At 39.6% G+C, this 19,539-nt stretch overlaps 2 protein-coding genes across 2 annotated transcripts; one reads left to right on the forward strand and one right to left on the reverse strand.

The window, feature by feature from the left end:
- Nucleotides 1–10,438: 10,438 nt before the first annotated feature.
- On the reverse strand, nt 10,439–11,807 carry LOC121420199. The gene is made up of 2 exons (XM_041614748.1): nt 10,667–11,807; nt 10,439–10,630 (listed from the first exon to the last, which is right to left on the reverse strand). The coding sequence occupies exons 1-2, from the start codon at nt 11,797–11,799 to the stop codon at nt 10,495–10,497; spliced, it is 1,269 nt and encodes a 422-aa protein (XP_041470682.1). The 5' UTR covers nt 11,800–11,807; the 3' UTR covers nt 10,439–10,494.
- Nucleotides 11,808–11,839: 32 nt separating this feature from the next.
- Nucleotides 11,840–12,750, forward strand: LOC121420200. The gene is made up of 2 exons (XM_041614749.1): nt 11,840–12,523; nt 12,560–12,750. Exons 1-2 carry the CDS (start codon nt 12,192–12,194, stop codon nt 12,693–12,695), a joined length of 468 nt encoding a protein of 155 aa, XP_041470683.1. The 5' UTR covers nt 11,840–12,191; the 3' UTR covers nt 12,696–12,750.
- The last annotated feature ends 6,789 nt before the right edge of the window (nt 12,751–19,539 follow it).

Here is a 19,539-nt window from a genome sequence, read left to right on the forward strand (position 1 = left end):
ACGAACAACTGGGCCTAAAGGTTTACTGCATGAATTCTTTCTCATTAATGAAAACAATAATCATTATAATGATGATGATGATAATAATTATAGTAACATGTATGATAATGGTTGTATAAATACTGCTACTAATAATGATATTAATGACAATTAGATTAATAATAATTTAATCAAAATGTGGAAAGGTTATTTGGAATAGTTCATCATGAGCTGGCTGCAAATTTGTATTTCAAAAGGATTTATCTCTATCAGATATGAAACTAGTCCCTTAGAGCCAACTATTCTCAGCCTATACACAGTCCACAATCTACACAACAAACACTGTGTAGTTTGGTGTAAATAGCAACACACCAGTCATTACACTCTGGTGTTAACTTTTGGATAGTATACACTGCAAAATTGGAATTGATTAGTGCACATGTACATATATTTGACACCAGTCATTTTACTCTGGTGTTAAATTTTGTGTTATTTCAACACCTATGTGTGTTATTACAACACCCTAGGTTGTTACTTTTCCACTCTTTCGCATTATGTTCAGTCTGTAGGGTGTAATTTTAACACTTCAGGGTGGTGTCCTCTGGGGATACCAAAAAGTGTCAGTTTTAACACCCCAGTGTTACAGTGTATAAAATAATAAGTTTTATCAATATCATGACTCATTTCTATCAAATATGAAACTAGTCAGTCGTAGGATTTTATTAATTATTTTCATTTCTTTAGGTTTATTTCTTACAAACATTTTCTGTCAATTGATTGAATTCCATAATTACTGTTTCATGCAAACTGTGTCTACTGTCATATTCACCATCACAACTATCATCAATTAATATCCTTATCATTCATATTATCACAACTATTAGCTATTATCCAAATATAATTTTTCAAACATCCCATTGTTTATGATGAATGTGACAAAGAACAGCATTTGTGCACTTGCCATTTATCAGAAAACCATTCAAAGGCGCAGACTCCTACACTATATCACACACTATTCACAAAGTCGATGTATAAAGTAAGTTCTAGTTCAGATTTGAAGGTCACAATGTTGCTACAAAAGAGTACCAAAGTGATGACATCACAAAAAACTTTTTTGTATTTCACCATTTTATACCACATTTTGGAAGAGCATGATGAAAAAACCCCACTACCAAAATTTGGTGAGAATCGGTCCTTGGGGGCCTTAGTCTATGACCTCATGAATACATAATTAACCCAATAGTACATATTGAAGTCAATGTATTATCGGCCTTTTATAACCAGGTCAATGATACACTGACTTCAATGGAGCTAATTATGTATTCATGAGGTCATATATCAGGCCCCCATGGACCGATTCTCACCAAATTTGGGTTGTAAGTTTTTTTTCATCATGCTCTTTCAAAATATGGCATAAAAAAGCGCTGAAAGGCAAAAGTGAAAATTAATGACATCACACTTCGGTACTCTGTTAGAAAGTCAGAGTGGTAGAGAATTCCACGGACATGGAGCAACGGACAAAAAAGTTCTTTACCTGCATGATTCTTTGCTTCTAAAAATCTTCCATAATAATTCCTTGAGATCACCAACCTATTCAGCCCCTAAAGAGATGTTCAATTTCAAAGACATCTGACGTCTCTTTTTCTGAACTTTTTTTATGTAAACTTTAGTAAAACACAGTCAATATTGAATTTCTTTGTGTTAACAAGTTCCCAGTCACATTGAAAGATTACACGAGAGGGCCGTCCATGCAAATGTACTTTTGTGTTTAAATCATGACAAATAACGTGACAAATATTGGGACTTGGTGATCTCACAAATCATTCTGTCCTCTCGCTTTCATGTAACCCAATCCTTACCCTCAACAATGGAGGTTTATAAATTAATAACCACTATAAGGTGTATCAAGAAATTGAATCATCTGTGATCTACCAATGTCTCAACTGTTTTTCATGCATACAACATGGCTAGTGATGGTACCTTTGACTGTCTGCTCAGAAAATGTGAATGCTTGCAAGCCAGTGACCAGAGGAACAAAGGCTTAAGGTCCTCTCCAAGGAACCGGATGATGAGGATGAATACCTTACCAAAGGAACTAGCACACTGGCTAGGATTTGAACCCAGGTCCCAAGGATAACAAGACCACTACTCCAGCAACTGAGCTAACTGCCTCCTCTTTTCTTTCCCTATCCACTTTTCTTTTTGTTATTTTCCTACTTATCTTGTGCAATACAGGATAAGTCTCTTTTATTGCACTGTAGTCATGTCTGCCGCATTTCTATTGATGATGTATATATACATTTATATGGAAATTTTTTATCATATCCATGTTTCAGTAATTACAAAAAAGGGAAAAATCCCAGTATAACTTATAGTTGAATTAGAATAATGCTGTACATTTTATTTTTTATGGGGAATGATGTTGAAAAAATGATAATTGTCTACTTTTGTCATTGAAAACAAATAAAATCATAAAGATATATATAAAATCAATGTATCATAATGGCCATCTATACAAAAGTTGAAATTGACAGAGCTTGGAATTGTTAAGCAGTGAAAATACAACTCCACAAAGAAAACTTTGAAAGCAAAGGCCTATTTGCCTATCACATGTCATGCGCAAGTAATTTGAAGTCTAAGTGCGAAATATGATACACAATCAAACACTTTCCACCTATTTTTTTATGGCCCACCCTGTATCAACTTATCAGGCCTATAATAATTGCTATTGACAATGACTATGGGGGAAGTTGTAGGTCCCTAGCTGACTGTAACCAGACATGTATAAGCCGATTAACACTGTCGGCCGTGCTCCCTTGGACAATGTCCTCGTGACTTCCTGAATAAAGGTAGGGATTTACCCCTACCTTGGAGGGCAAGAGGGGCGGAAACAGAGAGTGGTGGTAGGGAATTACCCCTGCCTGAAGAGTGTGAGGGGGACAAAGATCAAGAGAGAACGAGAGGGGGAAGAGATGGTGGTGATGATTTGGTTTGAATAAAGGCAGGGATTTACCCCTGCCTTGAGACTGTGAGGGGGGCAAGGCCAGAGAAAGAGGGGGAGAGAGGGATGGAGGGTGGTGGTTTGAATAAAGGTCCAGACTTACACCAAGGAGTGTGAGGGGGGCCAGGGAGAGAGACAGTGAAGGGGTGGTGATTTGAATAAAGGTAAGATTTACACCTGCCTACCATGCCTGATGAGTGTTAGGGGGTGACACTATAGAGAGTGGTGGTAGGGTGTACCCCTCCTTAATGAGTGTAAAGGGGCAACACCAGAGAGAGTTGTGGTAGGGTTTACCCTTCCCTGGTGTGAGGGGGTGACACCAGAGAGAAATAGTGTGTGATAGGACTTTACCCTTCACTGAGGATTGTTAGGGGGACAACATCAGAGCGGTTGGGATTTAACCCTGCCTTGGAAGGGCTGCATGGGACCAGAGAGACAGAGAGGGCAAGTTGCCCTTGCCTCAATGTGGGAGGAGCAGGACCAGAGAGGGATTGAGATACACTGGAAAGAGAGAGAGAAAAAAAGGAGAAAGACAGATAGGAAGGGAGTGTGGTGGTTTGAATAAAGGCAGGGATTTACCCCTGTCTGAGGAATGTAGGGGAGGGGTGGCAAAATGAGAGTGGTTTGGGATTTACTCCCCTGCCCAAGGAGTGCCAAGGGGCAGAACAAGGTCGAGTGGTGTAGAAGGGTCTAACATGAAGTGATCAAGTTTCATTCCCATCTGCTTGATTTTCGGGTTTCAATAATGTCAATTACTGATGAAAGACTAGGAACTCAAAAGCATCTTTTACAAATCATTGCAATACTCCCAAATTACCTATGCATATACCGGTGGGTTGGCTCAGTTGGTAGAGCGTCCGTCTCACAGCTGGGAGGTTGGGGGTTCAAATCCCGGCCGCGTCAGACCAAAAGACGATAAAAGCTGGGAGTTGCAGCTACCCTGTTTGGCGTTCAACGATTAAGGGCATAGAGTCTCGTTGATCTGGCGCTGCACGTACAGCAGCTGCCGGGCCCACAATCAATTGGGCAAAGCAAATTTCCTGAGTATTTCATTTTATTTTGATAATAAAATATGGATTTTAATCATAAAATCAAGAAATAATCACAGTATTTACATTTCTTGCATTAAGGAAAACCCTATTTATTATTTGACACAAATTAACAGTAAATTATGCCTATGTATGCTTCTACAAAACTGTTGATAAAGGAAATACAAAGTATTTTCTTATAATAGTTTTGATTTTGGTATAATATTAGGCAGTATATTCATAACTGAATGCTGAAAAACAAAATATGTGTAGAATAGCATACAATTACTTTTCCAGAACAAACGATTCCCTAGGCTACTCCTTTAAATATAAGAAGAAGAAAAAAACAGCCAATCCTAGGAATTACCCATGTTTAAACGATGAGGCTCTCCCTCATTTTTCGTGTACAGAAAAAAAATAATGTAAATCTGGGCCCAGGTCTCACAACAATAAGATGATAAAGCAACCTTCTCCATTTCATCGTAAATAGTAGCTCTACACTGCATGCAAACTATAACAATACTGTTATGCAAAAAGATTTGTTCTTTATTGTATTTTAGATAAAAATGACAATTTGAAAAGTGCAGGTTTCGTATTGTATTTTTTTCCACAGAATATTTTTATTTTATCAAATAGGGCCTACATTCGTTTGTGAAATACAAGCCCTCTTGTTCGTTCACATTCGAATAATACTGCCCCACCCCATCCCCAGAATATAGGAATTTACTTTAATCATCTGCAGTATTTTTTTTTCTTTTAATCTCCAGACAGAAATTTTCTCACTCATGGCCATGATTTCTATAAACTCCTGAATTTTCAATAAAGACTCGTAACCCTCTTATTTGATAATACTTGTAATATGTGTAGTCCAATTAGGACAATAATACATTGTGTTCCAGTATACAGGAGCAGCGATGGCAAGGAAATGACATTTTCCACTTAATCCCTAGAATCTATCAAATGGGTTATGCCAACACAGACTAATTGACCAATTTTCATCTATCATCATCAAACCAGCTCGACCAAGAACACACAACCGGTGTGTGCACAACACGCACCGATCCACAGCCCCCAAAGTCAGTGGGTTAAAAGAAAGAATCTGCACCAAAATTTGCCGTGAGCACACAGGAGCTGGCGCCGAGCCGTTGCCGTGGAGAAAAGAAACGTTGCCCAGCCGCGCAGGTGGTGTCTGAGGGAAGGAGAAGTGCTCTCCGAGAATTCTCTTTTCTTCCACGGCGAGCCGGAAAATTCTGAACAGAAAACAAACGGGTCCATTTTCTATGGTGTACATAGGAATCTCCTTTTGGAACACTTATGTTGGTAATCCCCGGGGACGGGATGATAATTGACTGAGGAAGGGGGGTAGACATTCACATTGGTGGGGTAGGGAGGGGGGCAAGGCTATTGTTGCAAATGTAGCGTATAGGTTTGAAAATAGCTGTGTATATTGGTAGTTTGCTGAAATCACTTTCTCACAGTGAAATTGATTTGTAATCACTATAGACTGATTGTTACAGGTGAAATGTAGGTTAGGAAGGGGGAAAAAGAGACAGAAGTTATTTATGCAAAAAAATATGTTAATGGGTGCATTTATTATTTTTTTAATGGGATAGAATAAAGGTTCAAAAACTGTTTCAGGGCATTTTACGATAACAACAAAGGTGTTCTGATTATAGGCTTAAATCTCCATATAAAGAATCACGCAAATTACATTCTTGTCAGGTCACTTGCACCAACTGTTTCTCATAATGCCCAAAATGCTTACAGTGATTTAATTGTGTGTGAGGCAGTAATTATCTAGTTGGCTATTCTGAAATAAAGGTTCCTTTCTATTCCAGAGGATAGAACAAAACAATTATAGGCTACATTGTAATTCATTCTCTGTATTATGAATAGTTGTTTCGAAAGGTATATTTCAAACTAACTATTTATAACACACAGCAAATGAGAAACCACACAAAATCCCCCCCCCCCCTGACAAAGAGTGTAGTTGAAGTTTAATAGCAAAATGCCCAAGGCTCACCAATGATGGGGCTATAACAATTACAACAGTGAGTTGCCAATATCGACAACCTGCACTGCAAAGTATTGTATAAATATAAACCTACCAACGGCTGGTTAACTCTTTACACACTGAATTAATTTGGGGGGGATAATAATGACAACTGTTTCCATGCTATTTTCTTTAATTCAAGATATCCATATTGCACCAATTACATAAATTATTAATAGATGTTTACCCAAGACCTATTGTCTTTTATTAGCTTATCTAAGTTAGAGATAGGGGAGAAAACTAAATATTACAATTGTTGAATTTAATTGTACGATTGTGCAAAATTGCAACATCAGTGCGTTAAAGGGTTTTAAAAAATGCATGCAAAATAAATAAAGGGTTTTTTCACCAATAGTTGGTCAATTCACATATTAACCAACTTTCTGGTTGGTTAAAAATATCTGAGAGTGTAGGAAGGAAAGATGCTGAGGTGCATTTCACCAAAAGACGCTGCTATCGATTTTGTCAAGGTTATATTATCTTAAAAGTCACTGATTTCAACAGGCTTAGTTTTAGATTTTATATATCTTGTTTACATGCATATCATTCATAATAAGCAAGGATTTTCAATGCAAAAAAATGATCAACGTCAGAGCCAGCCTTCATTAGCTATTCAGCCAAACAAATGTATTTCCGTTACCATTCCATCATCAAACCAAATCATTTTAATTTAAGCAGATCCATCAAGGTGGCTGCCGTGCCCTTGAAATGTCTATCGCAGACTATGAATCCTTCTTCATTCAACATCAATCCTTCTATCAAAAGAAAACAGGGTTTCAATACTTTAACCTTATTTCCATTTCTATAGAGATGAGTTAGAGGGGGGTTCTTAGAGACGCCTGTTAGGGTGCGTTAATGCTTACCATTTTTTCCAAAATCAGTTTTTGTTACGCAGTTTAAACACAGTCGCGTCTATTCTCATTATCAATCAAATCCTGGCCACAAACTCAAAAAAGAGATGCATTTACAATTGGCCTTTCTAGAAGAAAATGAAACATCATTTCTAAATGTAATTATTGGTGTCATTATAAACTTGTTTTCAGCGTAAATATATAACAAAATGATGCTAAAAAATGCTGAAGTAGTAGCTTTGCAAATCCAGCTACATAGCACAAATTCGCCTTTAATTCAGTACTCTGTAAAGTGCGTTTTCAATGAACATTTACATAAGGGAGCTTTTGCTCCACAACCTACAGTGAGTACAAGAACATAGCGAATGCATAAATCATCAATTGCCATTCATGACAAAGAATAACCAAGAAGTCTTTGTTGAAAATTGGTGAATCACAGCAGCAGTTTCGTCCTCGACACTGGATGTGGGTGCGTCGTGGTCTCGTGGCTCTAACTCTCGGCTTTCAAACAGAGGGTCGTGGGTTCAACGAATCCTAGCCATTGCGTGTTTTCCTTCGGCAAGAAATTTATCCACAGTGTGCTGCACTTGACCCAGGTGAGGTAAATGGGTACCGGCAGGAAGAAATTCCTCAAAAAGCTGTGTGCACCAGAATCGGTAGACTAGCTTAGCCGGGGTAATATAGGAGCACCTTGAGCACCTAGCAAGGTGGATATGTGCGCTATACAAATCCTACATTATTATTGTTTTATTATTACACATAACTTTTCATCAGCTCTGAAACTTAGGACAAAGCTGCTGTTCCCATTCATATTTTGACAAAGACCTCCCAGCTGTTCTTTGTCATTTGACAGGCATTTTCAATACATTTTCTGTGTTCTTGGATGCTTTGCATACATCGAGGAGTGAACACCCCCTGGTGAGCGTTTCCAATCGTACATCCTGCCGTCGATCGTACGGCAAACCTGAACACACCCTCGGACACATCCTGAAGCAGAGAATAGATCTCAACTTGATAGGAAATCCTTGCTTAGTCACTTCCCTTTATCAAACCGAGAAACCACCTGTAACCCAAAGCTAGACAATTCAACAGTCGCCTTGCTAAGATTTGCCGTTCTTGTTTACTCCCAACATTCATATATACACTATTCCATATACCAATATCACCCAGCATATTAATATCATCCCAATTTATTACCACTCTTGTTGTTGCTGATGTTATTATTATCATCATCATTATCATCATTGTTATCATTCCTGTTATGATTATCATTATTAGTATATCATCAACAGCATCAGTATTTTATTATTATAAATATTGTTATTATACTGTTAGAAATATCATTAGTATTATCACCAAAAGTATAATTAGTATTATCAATACTGTTATAATTATCATTATTAGTATTATCATCAACAGTATCATTATTATTAGTAAAAGAAGTATCGTTATTAATAGTTTTATTAAAAGTGCTGTTTTTCTGCAAAAGTAATAACAAAATACAATTACAAATACAAATTTTATAAATAATGTATTTTTCCCTTGGGGCAGAAAAGGTGAACAAAATATCTTTTGAAATTGCCTACTGTCCCAGTTCTAAGGTAATGGAGACATAAACATGTCAAAATAGTTGGACATTGAAAATCTTATTAATGCACTTACTTTCTCTACAAGATTCATCTTTTATCTGTCATTTATACCAGCATGTAAGCTCATGTGGTTGAGCACCTGCCTTTTGAATAGGAGGTCATAGGTTCAATCCCTGGCTGAATCATAACAAAGGCTTGATAATTTGGTGGATTCACAATACGGTGCGCCATCTATCGGTTGCAGCGGAAAGGCTAATTTCTAACTTATTTTGAATCAGAGTTACTTTGACTGATAATAAAGATTTGGGGCCGAGGTGGTGTCAGTATGAATCAAATCTGATGCCGTGTGGACAGAATGTGATGCATCATTTCATTAGTGTGGCATAATAATAATAATAATGTTTTATTTACCCAGGGTAGCCACTTCAGTTAGGAAACTGCTCTACCAGCGGGCCCTGCATAACATAACATGTTATCATTACCCTTCTCTAATCTAAATGCTGAGCGCCTAGCAAGAAGGCAGAAGGTCCCATTTTTATAAGTCTTTGGTATGACTCGGCCGAGGGTCGAACCCACGACCTCCCGTTCATGAGGAGGACGCTCTACCGCTGAGCCACCATGCATTTACTATCTAATACAGATATGAAGTTGTTGGTACCTATATAATTATGCATTTATCATCACTGATATATGATGATGATGATGATGATAAAAACACCTGTAAAACACCCTGTAGGTGTGAAAAACATTCAAAGGTGCCGGCAGGAGCAGCACCAAGGGGGGGTGCATGGGAACATTGCCCCCCTCCCTTTACCTTCCAAATTTTGAATAGTGAAGAAAACTCTTTTAGATAATCAGCCCTTGCCCCCAAAAAATAAAGAATAAGAAGTATCCCTCCACTTGCCCACCCCCCTATATTTAAAAGTTTCAGTGGCCCTATTGGATGGCTCCCACTGTAAGTCATGCATAATTCAAACTCTTCCTAAAAGGATACATCTTTATTTCAGATATCCACATGTAATGTTATACTCGGAACGTTTCTTACCCTATAGTTTCTACTTCAATTGAATACATGGATATAAGACAACCAAAGTCCAAATTCAAGTAAATCAAGAAATATTGGGTGATTTCTGTGCATGTCCAATGAGGATATTAGTCAGTTTTTCAATGGCTTTTTGGACGGAATTCCGGGATATAAAAAAAATTGAACACAAGATGGGTTCAGGTCTGTTAAAGCAACAATATACCATGTTAAACTCAATTCGGCCAAAAGATGGTTTGGGGCTGTCCTTATTCATATCCTATGTAAAATTTCATAGACCTGTTGACTACTGAATTCTGCGATTCTCATGTAAGCTTCACACAGGCACATTTTATTTCAATGTACAATGGGTATTAAAGGAGAATCCAACCCAAATAAAAACTTGTATTTATTAAGAAAAAGAAATATCAGACAAGTTGATAGGTAAAAGTTCATTGGACAAACAAGAAAGTTATGAAATTTTAAATGTTGTAAATATTGGTAATCACTATACCATGGGGACTTCAAATTGGCCGCATATGAGATGTCATAGTGATGGACAGGCAAGGACTACTCCTCCATGTACTCCAGTACATATAATAGCTAAAATGTCATTTTTACCAAAAATTCTATTTCAAATTTCATTTTTCTTTCATGAGGACATAAAATAATATACTACCTGGGTTATGTTTAAATAACTGCCCAGGGCAATGGGTACTTAGGATAAAACCACAAATCCCTGATAATTAAGTACATGGCCTATGGGAAAGTAGTCCTTGCCCCTTGTCATAATTTACTTACCCAGTTGCCAATTTGAAATCCACATAGTATTAGTGATCTCAATTTTAAAGCAGCAATAACTTTTTTGATGTGGAAGAGGTTCATCGTGGTGAAGGATTGAGTAGAAGAAATAACCAGTTGTCTCACGATGTAGCAAACGTAGTAGGAAAGCGACGTTTCGTCTGCAAGCTGCTAGACTTCGTCAGGCAATGAGCAAAGACGCTGCTGCGCACGGGTTATATAGCGTCGGGAGCTATTGTCTGGCTCCACTCGGGCGTGAGCCGCGCTGTGATTGGCCGGAGCCGCTGGCCAATCAGGGTCCGCGCTGGTGCTTGGTGCCCGCTCGGGCGTGCACCGCGCGCTGTGATTGGCCGATGCAGCCGGCCAATCAGCGTCCGCGCTGGTGTCAGGCACCCGCTGGTGCGGGCGCCGCGCGCTGTGAACTGTGGATGCAGTATGCCGTCGGATGGTAGGTAACCATTCATCAGGGATCTCAATGCCGCTGTCCCTGTTGATATTGCTCGGATGCAAACGGATCTGGATCGCTTCCTTAATGCGCCGCGTATACCAATGCTTATCATTAGCGATGCAGCTGACCTCATCCCAGTTAGGTAGATGATCGGAGTCCCAAGCATGTTCTGCAACAGCAGAGCTATCGGTGCGCCTAAGCCGAACATCACGGCGATGTTCCTTCATGCGTTCCCCCACAGGTCTACCAGTCTCACCGATGTAGACTTTGTCGCAGGTCGAGCAAGGGATCTTATAAACAACCCCATCGCGTCTGTCGGGGATCGGGCGGTCTTTCGGACGGACCAGCTGGCTGCGGATGCTATCGGACTTAAATATAACTCGGATGCCATGCCTCTCCAAGCGCCGGCGGAGAAGATGCGCGATACCATCAACAAACGGGATTACTATAGCGGATTTAAATTGCGCAAGCTGTTCGGACGGGGCGCTCTTCTTCTTAGCGACGCGGTTAACGAAAGAGCGCGGGTAACCGTTAGAAATAAGAGCCGAGGTGATGTGTTGCTTCTCTGTAGCTGTGCAATGGGGCTTAGTAACGATGCGTGAAGCTCTGTCGTAAAGACATTTCACTACCCCGCGCTTAACGGACTTCGGGTGATGCGAATCATAGGCAATGTACTGATCGGTGTGTGTGGGCTTCCTGTATACGGTGGTGTACAGTCGGCCGCTGGTGTCACGGTGCACCAAAGTGTCTAGAAAGGCAATGCGCTCGTTGCACTCCATCTCCATGGTAAAACGGATGGAGGGCTGCTGCGAATTCATGTGGCTCAAAAGGTCATCGGCGGCGGATCTATGCGTGATGATAAACGTGTCATCTACGTATCGTTTCCAAACTCTAGGGGCGCAGTCGGGCGGGCAACTACTCAGCGCACGTTCCTCAAAAGCTTCCATGAACAGGTTAGCGATCACCGCGGAAACAGGGCTGCCCATGGCTGCCCCTTCTTGCTGTTCGTAGAAATTGCCGGCAAACATGAAATACGTAGATTGCAAAACAAAGCGTTACTAAGCCCCATTGCACAGCTACAGAGAAGCAACACATCACCTCGGCTCTTATTTCTAACGGTTACCCGCGCTCTTTCGTTAACCGCGTCGCTAAGAAGAAGAGCGCCCCGTCCGAACAGCTTGCGCAATTTAAATCCGCTATAGTAATCCCGTTTGTTGATGGTATCGCGCATCTTCTCCGCCGGCGCTTGGAGAGGCATGGCATCCGAGTTATATTTAAGTCCGATAGCATCCGCAGCCAGCTGGTCCGTCCGAAAGACCGCCCGATCCCCGACAGACGCGATGGGGTTGTTTATAAGATCCCTTGCTCGACCTGCGACAAAGTCTACATCGGTGAGACTGGTAGACCTGTGGGGGAACGCATGAAGGAACATCGCCGTGATGTTCGGCTTAGGCGCACCGATAGCTCTGCTGTTGCAGAACATGCTTGGGACTCCGATCATCTACCTAACTGGGATGAGGTCAGCTGCATCGCTAATGATAAGCATTGGTATACGCGGCGCATTAAGGAAGCGATCCAGATCCGTTTGCATCCGAGCAATATCAACAGGGACAGCGGCATTGAGATCCCTGATGAATGGTTACCTACCATCCGACGGCATACTGCATCCACAGTTCACAGCGCGCGGCGCCCGCACCAGCGGGTGCCTGACACCAGCGCGGACGCTGATTGGCCGGCTGCATCGGCCAATCACAGCGCGCGGTGCACGCCCGAGCGGGCACCAAGCACCAGCGCGGACCCTGATTGGCCAGCGGCTCCGGCCAATCACAGCGCGGCTCACGCCCGAGTGGAGCCAGACAATAGCTCCCGACGCTATATAACCCGTGCGCAGCAGCGTCTTTGCTCATTGCCTGACGAAGTCTAGCAGCTTGCAGACGAAACGTCGCTTTCCTACTACGTTTGCTACATCGTGAGACAACTGGTTATTTCTTCTACTCAATCTATAACTTTCTTATTGCTTTTCCGATTCCTTTCAAACTTTCACCATTCTGTTTAATTTATTTTTCTCCTTCCCAACACAACTTTTTATGGCCAAGGCTGGATTCCACTTTATAACTACCAAATTCTGCAATTCCCATGAGCTTTAGACAAGAACCACCCACTTCCAGAATCCAACACAGTTAAAGTCAGAAAATGTTACATATTTCACACCCAAAATCAAATCTTTTAAAAAGGGGTTTTCCCCCTTGTTTCTTCCTATATTTTTGTCGGTCTGTTAACACTTTTCCTTATGAAACCGGGTCATCTCTGTGCAAAGCTTATGGGATTTGCAGAATGCAGTATTCAATGGGTTTATATTCCTGTTTCAGAATGCAATACCGTGCTTGAGCAGGCTTCATTATTACTGACCACTCGCGTATCCATTACTACTCCTAACTTCCTAATCTTAATCTTCCTTTCACCAAGATTCAAGTAACCTGATCGCACGGTACTGGGGATGCGGTCGGCCAAAACGCATCACTAAATTGGTGACTTTCTTTGGCAAGAATTGAGAGGAAAGACAAACAGTTTTTGCAAGTCCAATGACGAGACGGATAGGATTGTCGATGTGGAGGCACGATCGGTTTAATAAAGATGCGAGGGAGACAGCGGTTTGTCGTGAGTCAGGTGAGGGGAAAGGGAGATGAGAGCGGTTTGGGATGGAGATAAAGTTAACGGACGCTTGATTGAGGAGGATGGAACAAAATGCTGAAAAGAGAAAGAAGGTAAAGAATGGAATGGAGGAAGAAAAACAGGTTACAGATAATCAGATGACAGAGAAAACTTGATACAGAAAAAACTTGATTAAGGAGGATGAATCTAAATGGTGAAGAAAGACGGACGGACGGACGGACGGACGGACGGACGGACGGACGGACGGACAGACAGACAGACAGACAGACAGACAGACAGACAGACAGACAGACAGACAGAGAGAGAGAGAGAGAGAGAGAGAGAGAGAGAGAAAGAAAGAAAGAAAGAAAGAAAGAAAGAAAGAAAGAAAGAAAGAAAGAAAGAAAGAAAGAAAGAAAGAAAGAAAGAAAGAGAAGGCGAAGAGAGAGAAGAAGAAAAAGAAGTAAAAGATAGGAAGAAGAAAAAGAGGGGGGGGTGTTTCACAAAGATTTAAGTATGACTTAGAGTCGCACTTAAATGTCGGGTTGCGTACAGTATGAAAGGCTTGACCGCATTGGTCAGATCGTCTCAAGAGGATGCGCACTAATGTGTATCTATCAATAAGATCGCGCGTTGCATATCTTGTACGCGTCTACATTTAAGCGCGACTAAAGTCATACTTAAATCTTTGTGAAACACCCCCCTGATGACAAAGAAAGGAAGAAAATATAAGAGAAGATATAGAAATAAAAGGGGTAAATAGAATGGCAAAATAAGAGAGTATTAGTATAAAAAGATTGACTGATCAAAAGGGGTATAAGCAAATGCTATTGCCTCGAAATGATTATTAAGAGTATTAATAGACAACAATTAGGCATTAAAATGTATAATATTTCAAAGAAAATAAAGAAAAGCCAGAAAAAAGGGCTCATGAGAAGATGAAATATAAAGAAAGAAATGGATAATAAACCAATCTGAAAAAATATGGATATGTGATGAAGGAGACAAACTAGGATGCAAAACATTATTGTAATTTGAGATGAAAAAAACACAAAGATAAAAGATGTAAGAGAGAAAGCAACTCAATCCAAGTTTGAATTCCTACCCCTGTCCGGCGCCAATCTAAATCAACAAGTTGTTCAGCGCTGTATGCTCTCTAAGAGGAATCAGCATGTACAAAAAAATTCACAAGAAATCTGACAAATGATTTGTGATTGAGCAGATATCAAGAAAGCACATTAAATTGTAATCAAAGAACAAGAATTTTTATGCATTTATCAAAGTGACCTGGCATACTGATGAAGAAATGACAAGACAGAAAAACGATGTAAACTAGACAGCAACTCAATCCAAGCTTGAATTCCTACCCCCGTCCTTCCCCAATCTAAATCAACAAGTTGTTTAGCGGTGTTGACTCTTGTACAGGAATCAGCATGCAGGATTCCTGAGCACGATCTTTCGCTGCGTCTGCGACGGCCTTGCCTGTCACTTCCCCGGGCGCGCCATCCATGACCGATTACCGCTCAATCCTGATTTAATGTGATTATGAAAAGGTATTGATTTGCGCAACAAGTGTTTACTCACATTCTATTAGCAGGTAATTTAGGGAGGGATGGCGAGGGTGATTATACTTGGATGAGGGGTGCGTCGCGGGGGACAAACTATCATCTTACTTGAGCTGTAGAGTCACTTCCCATCTCAGTGACTTCACAATGCATTATGGGGGTGTGGAAACAGCAATGTGGATCACGTCTATATCATTGTACAATTAGAAAAAATAATAATGTTTTATTTACCCAGGGTAGCCACTTCAGTTAGTAAACTATTCTACCAGCTGGCCCTGCATATCTTATTATTACCCTTCTTCAATCTAAATGCTGAATGCCAAGTAAGAAGGCAGAAGGTCTCATCTTTATAAGTCTTTGGTCGTAGATTGAATCCACGACTTCCCATTCATGAGGCAGGCATGGTGGCTCAGTGGTATAAATGGCAGAAAATTTCATTGTCATTGACCCCCCCCCTTCCCCCTCTCAGAAATGTTTTAACTAACCTAAAGTTGGTTGAAATATGAACATACAAGCTTTTTGATTTGCCAGCATAATGAATCTGGAATTTTTAACAATACAATCGATCAGTTCATGTTTCAACCAGTGACACAACATTTGCTCCTGTGACAATTGCTCCTGGCTTTATTTCGTCTAAGGGTGTGTTTATGCTTCCATTGCGAGGACAGAATCAGCGATTTCAAACGTCGATTCAAAACGCCGATCGTAAACATGGTTCTGGGAGTGTTTTTTATGCTTTACTTTTCAGAGCAAATCATGATCTCCAGCTGGCTTCGCATCGTAAAGCAAGGTCAAATTCGGCGCGCCTTTTTTCGAAAGTTTTTTTTTTCCCATTGTTGTTATTACGTAGAGATAACATGGAGCAATACAACTGTATTTGCCCGCGGATTTTCATCTCACCGGAAGCAGGTACCAAATGACGTCATTTAAACACGTTTACGATCGCGGTTGTGTTTATGCTTCCCCAGAAAGCCTGATTCTGGTCAAACGATGTTTACAAACGCACCTTTTTGTGAGTTTACGATCAGCGTTTTGAAACAGCGTTTATATGAAAGTAAGCATGGACGCAACCGTGTTTTGCACTAATCACGTTTGGAAACGCTGATTCTGGCCTGAAAAATGGAAGCATAAACACGGCCTGAGATATAGGGTAAGGGATAGGCTTAGCTTTGCAATAGAAACCCGTTTTTATTTTAGGTTAGGGTAAGGTTTAGGATAGGGTAGTCATAAATCCAAGGAGGGCATGTATATTGTGCTTTTAAAAAGGGTTTTAAGAAATGACCCTTAAACTAGACCACAGCCAAAACACTATTAAAATTGGGGTGTTAAACTAACACTGTTGATTTAACACTAAAGTGAAATGACTAATGTGGTCCTCAATTTACACCATACAACACCTAGCCTATAATACCCCTTTCATAAACCCAATTATGCGGCTAATAGCAGCATAATTTGGTCGTAAAATCGGAGGAGGACCAGAGTTATCTGCATTATTTTGATGCTGCAATTATCCGCATAATAGCAGCATCGGGACCAGATTTTGACTTTATGAACGCATTTCGAAAGTAATGCGGATAATTGCCATGGAGCGGTCACAAGGTCACCCTTTTCCTATGCAACTGCATCGGAGGGGGTGTGTGGGGTTGCCATGACGATTATCCTCCTTTTTCAGGACGGGCGCTCGTAAAAATAGTGCTGATTATTTTCAGAGTTTATGAACGCAATTTTTATTGAATTATCCGCATTACTGTTAGGCGGCTAATTGGAAGATAGGTTTATGAAAGGGGTAAGTTAAACCAGACTTCACAGTATGGGCCTATCATTTTATTTCTAAATATGTTAGAAACCGTGCTAGCATCCTTTTGACAACAAATCTGTTTTGGGTCACAGAATCCCATCAGCTTTCATCATGATAAATTCTTACTTTTTCCCCAATTCCAATTTATCTCCATTAGTATAAAACTGCTGCATTAATTTCCTCTTATGGAAAAAGGAGGCCTCATACAAACATCTGCCTGTGATTAGAGATCATTACTCACTTTCTGATATATTTATCTTATGAGATAATATGAATAATAAAGATATTGAATTACTTTGAGGGGCCAATAAAATACAAGCCATTGCTTTGGACAGTGGGTCCCTCCATTTTCACAAAATATAAGAGCTTTATTTCATTGTCATACAATGATTGTGATTAATAATGATGTTTAGTTATTTCATGTGATACATGATGATGCATATTTTGTTATTGAATTGAATTCATAATTATTTTGATCAAACTGTATTGTCCTGATTTGTAATTTGTTGGAAATGAAATAAATGGAATGAAAAAAATGAAATAAAAAAAGGGAAAACTATTATCCAACTTTGTTATCTATCTTTCTTTACTTTCGTCTCACATTCCATATGTTTCTTCCTTTCAATTCATATCTCCGTGTTCTCTGTTCCTACATGCACTTTGTTCATTGACAATGTACAGGTATCATTATTTTCTATTCCTTTTGCTCATGCACTTTCCTCATCCTTATTGTTATCATCATTACCATCATCATTATCACCACCACCATCATCATCCGTATCATAAGCATTACATCATCACATCATTATCACCATAATCATCACCAACACCATCACCGTCATCATCATCATCATCCTCGTCACCACCATCATCATCATCATCATAATCACCATCACACCATAATCATCTTCATCACCATTATCAACATCACCATCATCATCATCATAATCTTCATCATCACCATCACCATCCTCATCCTCACCATCATCTTCATCATCATCATCAACACCATCATTATCAGCATCAACATCATAATCACCATCACACCATCATCATCTTCATCACCATTATCAACATCACCATCACCATCATCATCATCATCTTCTTCATCACCATCCTCACCATCATCTTCATCTTCATCATCATCACCATCATCACCATCATAATCTCCATCATCATCATCATCATCACCACCATCATCACCATCATAATCTTCATCATCATTATCATCATCACCACCATCTTCATCATCCTCACCATCATCATTTTCATCATCATCACTATTACCATCTTCATCATCTTCATCATCACCACCATCATCATCATCCTTACCATCATCATCTTTATTATCATCACCATCTTCATCATCATCATCTTCACCACCATTTCCATCATCATCATAATCTCTATAATCATCACCACCATCATCACCATCATAATCTTCATCATCATCATCATCATCATCATCACCATCACCATCCTCATATCCTCCTCCTCCTCATCACGTAACATGCATCCTAATATTCCTTTTAGTGAATATTTAAGATTATGTTACCCACTCTAAGTAACCAATCCCCTTCTTGTACTGACCAGAAAGACATTTTCACAACACAACCCCTTGGAAATATTGTTTGTTCATCCAGAATACTCTATACACTAATTCTGTGATGAAAAAAGAGGTTTGTCCCACTGGACTAATTTTCTCTCAGTATAATGAAGTTATATACTTTCCCCCAAGTTGGTGTATAATTGAATGTTCCCTTCTCCCGCAAGGACTGTTTCACTACACAGGTGCATATTTCGGTTGTCAAGAGAGGGGGCACTGACCTAAAGAAGCCCTAGTATTATATGAGGTGCTGTGGCCGAGTGGTCTAAGGCGCCTGGCTATACATGGAAAGTCCCAGGTTCGATCCCTGGACGCATCACCTATGCCCGTGAGCAATCTACAATCTACAATGCTCTTTTATCCTGCTTTCAAATAAATGGAAATGCTATATGCATTATTGGTAACTATAGGTGTGCACTTGTTTAAAAAAAAATCTTCCATTGAATTCAGAAGACTTTTCAGGGAAGTAGTCATTAAGGATTGGTCAGCATGATCTTCTATATTATTGATAAATAGTCTCCATATACATAAATAGTCTTTGTAAATTTAAATGTTAACTTTTGAAATAGATGGTCATTTGACACGAATATCATTATCATTTTCAGTATTTTTCATTGATCCTTTTGGTCCAAAAACTATTATATCAATTGCTTTTCAAAATCATGTCGATCAAATGGTCTAATTACTTCACAATTAGGTCACCAATACATATATATATATTAACTGTATGAATTAATTTAAGATTATTTGTTTTCATCAATTTTTTTAATTTTCATAATCACTTATTTGTGATGAGAATGCATTTGAGGTCATTAAAAAAATAAAACATTTAAATAGTATGCAGTATGGGACTATGGAATAAAAGCAGTTCTTACTATTTCAGTGATATTATATATTTACAATCTGGAACAAATGAGATGTGACTTCGATAGTCTAAAGTAATGTCAGAGAGATTTGTCAATTCCAAAAGGACTTATCTTTATTAGATATGAAACAAGTGACATCTAGATACAATGCCAACCAAAATTTGAAAGTGTGTGTGTGGGGGGGTGTTTAAAGTGCCATTTAGTTTATGAAGACCCAAGTCCAACCCTTGGCAAAATTTAGTTAAGTATGGTATGGTGTTGCTTAAACATGTAATTTGTTT

The sequence above is a fragment of the Lytechinus variegatus genome, chromosome 8, assembly GCF_018143015.1.
Source record: "Lytechinus variegatus isolate NC3 chromosome 8, Lvar_3.0, whole genome shotgun sequence".
In the NCBI taxonomy this organism is placed as follows: Eukaryota; Metazoa; Echinodermata; class Echinoidea; order Temnopleuroida; family Toxopneustidae; genus Lytechinus; species Lytechinus variegatus.